Source organism: Littorina saxatilis, linkage group LG5 (genome assembly GCF_037325665.1).
Source record: "Littorina saxatilis isolate snail1 linkage group LG5, US_GU_Lsax_2.0, whole genome shotgun sequence".
Taxonomy (NCBI): Eukaryota; Metazoa; Mollusca; class Gastropoda; order Littorinimorpha; family Littorinidae; genus Littorina; species Littorina saxatilis.
This window is the reverse complement of record NC_090249.1, coordinates 55,866,470-55,872,469: the sequence shown is the minus strand read 5'-3', so window position 1 is coordinate 55,872,469 and position 6,000 is coordinate 55,866,470. Positions and strand designations below refer to the sequence as shown.

At 39.7% G+C, this 6,000-nt stretch overlaps 1 protein-coding gene across 2 annotated transcripts in view; it reads right to left on the bottom strand.

Moving 5' to 3' along the window:
- The window catches only part of LOC138967474 (mutS protein homolog 5-like), a 35,402-nt gene that overhangs the window by 11,697 nt on the left and 17,705 nt on the right, over positions 1-6,000 (bottom strand). For both annotated transcript variants that reach the window (XM_070340027.1, XM_070340026.1), the window contains exons 12-18: positions 5,744-5,806; positions 5,153-5,224; positions 4,671-4,730; positions 3,024-3,096; positions 2,343-2,452; positions 1,736-1,813; positions 1,255-1,300 (exon numbers count right to left, since the gene is read on the bottom strand). In XM_070340027.1, the coding sequence (XP_070196128.1) occupies positions 1,255-1,300; positions 1,736-1,813; positions 2,343-2,452; positions 3,024-3,096; positions 4,671-4,730; positions 5,153-5,224; positions 5,744-5,806 (502 nt within the window). The remainder of the gene's footprint in view (positions 1-1,254; positions 1,301-1,735; positions 1,814-2,342; positions 2,453-3,023; positions 3,097-4,670; positions 4,731-5,152; positions 5,225-5,743; positions 5,807-6,000) is intronic.

Here is a 6,000-nt window from a genome sequence, read left to right as displayed (position 1 = left end):
TACAAATAAAGGAAACAGAACTGAGAAGGCAAATACAGCAGTCCCTGCAATGCACAGTCCCCGGTGTGAGCGGACACCGTACATGTACAAACAGATTTGCTAGGCTATGTATGTTAGCAGGTCACATCTAAACTCAACCTATATGAAACAGATGAGTATGATTTCCTGAATTTCACAAAAATCAGACTCCAACCAAAAACAAAGAATCAAAAATACACACAGAAAAAACAACCGATTTCCATCCTCATGCTGAAATGGACAAAGGTGATGCTCCTAATTCGAAACCAATACAAAACAAGAGAAGCAAATGCTGGTACCACTCACCTTCGTCATAAGTAACATCAACCAGAAACTATTTATCTGCTGCTCTCGTTCTATACATGTTCCGGAAAATGATAACTTCATTCTAATGACCAAAACTCGATCATATTGTCACCTTGAAATTTGACCAACCGGTATTAACTGGACTTATGTCTAGAGGTCATCAAACCAAGAAAGTCTGTAAAGTTTCAAAGATATAGCATCAAAAATTAAAATAAAAACGTAGTCTTTGTTTTTTTAACCCAAGCTTGAACCCAATGTGACCCAGAAATGTGCCGATGGTCAACCAGACTTTGGTCATGTTGGAAGTACGTAATTGTAAAACTGTTAAAGCTCTTTAAGGCAAATGATAATTTTCTGACCCGAATCCCCATAACTTTCAGATTTGACAAGGGTCAACCTTGGGTCATGTCTGGTAGTCATCAAACCCTGGAAGTGGTAAAGTTTTAAAGCTTCAGTTTAAAAAATGTTCAAGAAATTGTGAATTTTCTAGTTTACAACCCTAACTCCCCACCATAATTTTTAAATTTGATGAGGGTCCACCAGATTTGGGTCAATGTCTGGAGGTCATCAAACCCTAGAAGTGTGCAAAGTTTCAAAGCTCTAGGTTCAAAATCATCTGAGAAAACCTTAACGTTAAGGACTTTGTTCACTGTCGGACGGGCGTTTGTGCTGACGCTATCTCAGACACTTGTCCATCCATACAGACTAACACTGCTCATTACTATGACGCAATCATTCATCAGGTGAGCCAAAAATTAAATGAATTGCAGTGGATCTGAAGTGAAAGACAAGCAATAACAATGAATGAATAAATCCAAGAGAGGAACAAGGAACATTGATGCAAAACATGCATGCTGAACTCAAAACAGAATGAATTTAATTATCTCAGCTGCTGTACAGCAAGTTAGAGAACAAGCAAACAAATCAAACCTCTGGTACGAGCTGACTTGTAGTGAAGCACATTGTTGCATTCAAACTAGAGTTGAAACAATGATGGATGTTGTCACATATCATATCTTATCTTAATATTATAATTATGATGTAATATGTGTAGGATGTAAGACAAACACCGCTCATAACTATGACTCCCAGGTGAGCAAAAAAAGGGGCCAAGCAATGAAACACAAACAGAGGTGGACTTGTATACACTGGTATGTGTATTCACATATGCGCTCACGCTCACTCACACACACAAACACACTAAATAAAATACACACACACACTAAAACACACACACACTAAAACACACACACACACACACCGGTACACACATACTAAAACACACACCGGTATGTGTATTCACATATGCGCTCGCTCGCTCGCTCGCTCCCTCCCTCCCTCCCTCCCTCCCTCCCTCCCTCCCTCACTCATTCACTGTCAAATATTCTTCAAACATGGCTGTGATACATACCATGAACTGCATGCCTGGCATGTAGAAATCCCCTGAATCTATCCCGTCTGGTTTTGGAACGGCCAGCAGGTAACAGATCTGTAAGTAAGTACATAATGCAAGTCACAAATCAGATGCAGCAGTTCAGGTATAGATCTGCAAACATCACACAAAAGTACTTTCATTCATTCTTTCAGGGGAGCTGAAAATCATATGAAAGTTGTCAGGGATGAAAGCTGAGAATGTTCAAAATCAGAAAAACCTGCTTGTTGGAAACAGTTTTTTTCTCTTTAATTTTAAATCTGGCTTCAAAATCTGGGAATTTATCAAAAAATGAGGGTTTTTTAATCAGAAATTACAGGTTTCCTGATGAGAACTTTCGTCCCTGAGTAGTTCTTGGTCCTTAATACTTAAAGGTACCTGTCTTTTTCCACCTACCATGCTAACAAGTACCTGTAATGTGATACATGTACTCCTATATACTTGCAAGACTCTTCCCACTAACAAAACACCTTCCGTTGTCTTTGATTATACTGACAAAATGTACCTGACATGAGAGGACACCTACAATTTGCAGACACTTCTCCTGGTCTAAAGGATGTTCTCTCATCACAGGTATTACTCTTACCTGAGGCAGGTAGATGACATTGCAGGTTTTGATGTTATCCCCCAGTCGTGACAGCTCCTCTCGAGCTACCTTGGTCATCAGGTCAGGTAGCCCAAAGTACAGACGTTTCTCTGAAATAAAATTGTCTTAACATGCAGAGGATAAGCTTGCATTGCAGTACAGAGAGTACAAATGGACAAATATTACCAAAGTACACAGAGTTTTTCTTTTTGAAACAGCATCAGTGTTCAGGGAAACAGCAAAGCACAATGACTTTTTTCCCAGTAAAAATTTGACACCATACAAAACTTTCTGCCATTTGATCAGAGAAGCATACAAATCTTAAACCGACAGTTCAAAAGCAAATGAAATTAACATGAGTAACTTGTTCATACTTACAGGAGATATTGTAACCCGTTAACCCTTTTTTCCCCTTCTTAAAATACTAGAAGTTTTTTTAAAGTGCCTGAAGACATACTTTCATCATCTATATCATACTTACTTTCATCATCTATATCATACTTACTTTCATCATCTATATCATACTTACTTTCATCATCTATATCATACTTACTTTCATCATCTATATCATACTTACTTTCAAGTTCCATATCGTAAATAATTTCATCATCTATATCATACTTACTTTCATCTTCCATATCGTACATATACATGTAATTTCATCTTCCATATCATACTTACTTTCATCCAACTCCTCATCCACGCCAGTCTTCACCATAAAGGAGTTGTTGTCAGAAGGAGCATCAAAGTCTACCTATAATCATAGAAAACAACTTAGAAGATGTCCACACATAAGTATCCATACCCTGGTTCTAAATTACTTTACAAGTACAACACGTTTAATATGAGAAAACCACAGTTCAGTTTGATTCTCTTGGCTTTACACCACACAAGAGACAATAATTAAGTCCCCTTTGTTTCATTCTCGCTGGTTCCAGCTTCATAGTACATGAAGTCAGCAAAATTCCAACAATTTATTTCAAATCACTGAAGACTATGCAGACATTTTGGCAGAATTACCAAACTTTTTCAAAGTTGAGGAAAGATGATGATAAACACTGCAGAGAATTAACTTCCAAAACGTGCCAACACTTTCATGGCGATTTCAGAAAATGTGCTGAACAACACAAATCCTAGCAGCATCTCTGTGATATGGTAACCAAGATGTACCCATGTGCTGAACAACACAAATCCTAGCAGCATCTCTGTGATATGGTAACCAAGATGTACCCATGTGCTGAACAACACAAATCCTAGCAGCATCTCTGTGATATGGTAACCAAGATGTACCCATGTGCTGAACAACACAAATCCTAGCAGCATCTCTGTGATACGGTAACCGAGATGTACCCATGTGCTGAAGAACACAAATCCTAGCAGCATCTCTGTGATACGGTAACCGAGATGTACCCATGTGCTGAACAACACAAATCCTAGCAGCATCTCTGTGATACGGTAACCAAGATGTACCCATGTGCTGAACAACACAAATCCTAGCAGCATCTCTGTGATACGGTAACCAAGATGTACCCATGTGCTGAACAACACAAATCCTAGCAGCATCTCTGTGATACGGTAACCAAGATGTACCCATGTGCTGAACAACACAAATCCTAGCAGCATCTCTGTGATACGGTAACCAAGATGTACCCATGTGCTGAACAACACAAATCCTAGCAGCATCTCTGTGATACGGTAACCAAGATGTACCCATGTGCTGAACAACACAAATCCTAGCAGCATCTCTGTGATACGGTAACCAAGATGTACCCATGTGCTGAACAACACAAATCCTAGCAGCATCTCTGTGATACGGTAACCAAGATGTACCCATGTGCTGAACAACACAAATCCTAGCAGCATCTCTGTGATATGGTAACCAAGATGTACCCATGTGCAGGCCGGGTGACACAGAAAAATGCCACCCTCTAAAATGCTAATAACTCCCAATCCCCCTGATTTTTAGGATTTGATGTTGATAAAAGTAGCTCCATATCAAAACTCCTCCCATTGTAAGACCTGGTTTGTGACCCTCCACCACGGAATGAGTCGCATGTCACCTTTGCATGATTTTCATATTTTTACATTTTCCCAAAGAGTTTTTTATGCTCTATCCAGTGGTGAAAACCGTTTTAGAAAAGAGCAAAAACTGTTTGAGTTATAAGCCTGTGACTAAGGTGACCCTCACACTCTTACCAGACACTCCCCGGACTTATATTAAGCCTAGCGCAGAACCGCGCGAGGTGACATGCGACTCATTTCGTGGTGGAGGGTCACATTTGATGAGATTTCTTAAAGTTAAAGGGAGGTTCCACTGCATGTACTCACTGTCTTGCTGAGAATGCTGACAATCATGAGAAGTTCATCAGCAGCAAGAATCTGAGCAGTCTGCAAACCAAAGCAAAACTGTCCTTTTCACTAATTATACTGTGAGGCAGAAAAAACCCAGAGAATAAATTAAAATTGAATGATGATTTGGGCAAGTGGCTCTGTAGTGTGTGTGTGTGTGTGTGTGTGTGTGTGTGTGTGTGTGTGTGTAGGTGTGTGTGTGTGTGTGTGTGTGTGTGTGTGTGTGTGTGTGTGTGTAGGTGTGTGTGTGTGTGTGTGGGTGGGTGGGTGGGTGGGTGTATGTGTGCATGTTTGTGTTACTGTTTGCATGTGTGTGTACTTGTTTTGCGATTGAAAAAAAAAATACAAGAAACCCAGATTATAAATTACAACATTTGGTTACTGATCTTAAAACCCTCAGGGAAAGTCTTCACAGAAATATCAGATAAAGACTGTTACACTGTCTGATAACAAATTGTCACCTTTCTGAAGATGTCCACTTGCTGGGCCTGAGAACGACAGATGTCTCCAATGACAATGGCATGGTACACAGCCTATAAGAAAAAACGGAAAGGTCACACACTTCAAACTCATGAAATGACTGCTTTAGACATTGCATTCTGCACAAAATGAACAAGGTAAGGAAAAATAAGATATGGTGTGGTCAGCTAAGGTAACGCCAACATTTACAGAGGTTCCTTCAGGAAAATTCAGGTTGCTTTCCCTTGAAAAAAGAGGATGGCTGCTGCCACAGCATGTTGCTATCTTGTGTGTGTGTGTGTGTGTGTGTGTGTGTGTGTGTGTGTGTGTGTGTGTGTGTGTGTGTGTGTGTGTGTGTGTGTGTGTGTGTGTGTGTGCATGCGTGTGTGTGTGTGTTTATTTGTGCATGCGTGTTTGTGTGTGTGTGTTTATTTGTGCATGCGTGTTTGTGTGTGTGTGTTTATTTGTGCATGCGTGTTTGTGTGTGTGTGTGTTTATTTGTGCATGCATGTTTGTGTTTGTTTGTGTATGTGTGTGTGTGTGTGTGCACACATTACTGTTAGTTTAAATGATAGCACTTCCATATACTGTACCTTGTATAATGTCATCCAGTCTGAAGGCATCGCTCGAGCTTCTATCATGCGAGCCAGAATACGCTGGAACATTTCATAAACAACATCATCTTGCATGATACATTATGTTTACACCAATCTATCTTCAAAAAGACTTCAATCTTACAGCAAAAAAGGGAAAGGGGTTAGAACACAAAGACTGCTAAGTTTTCATAAAAAGATATGACAGTTTTCTGCAAATCAAACTACAGACAGAATGAACTAGCTTAAAGTTGAAG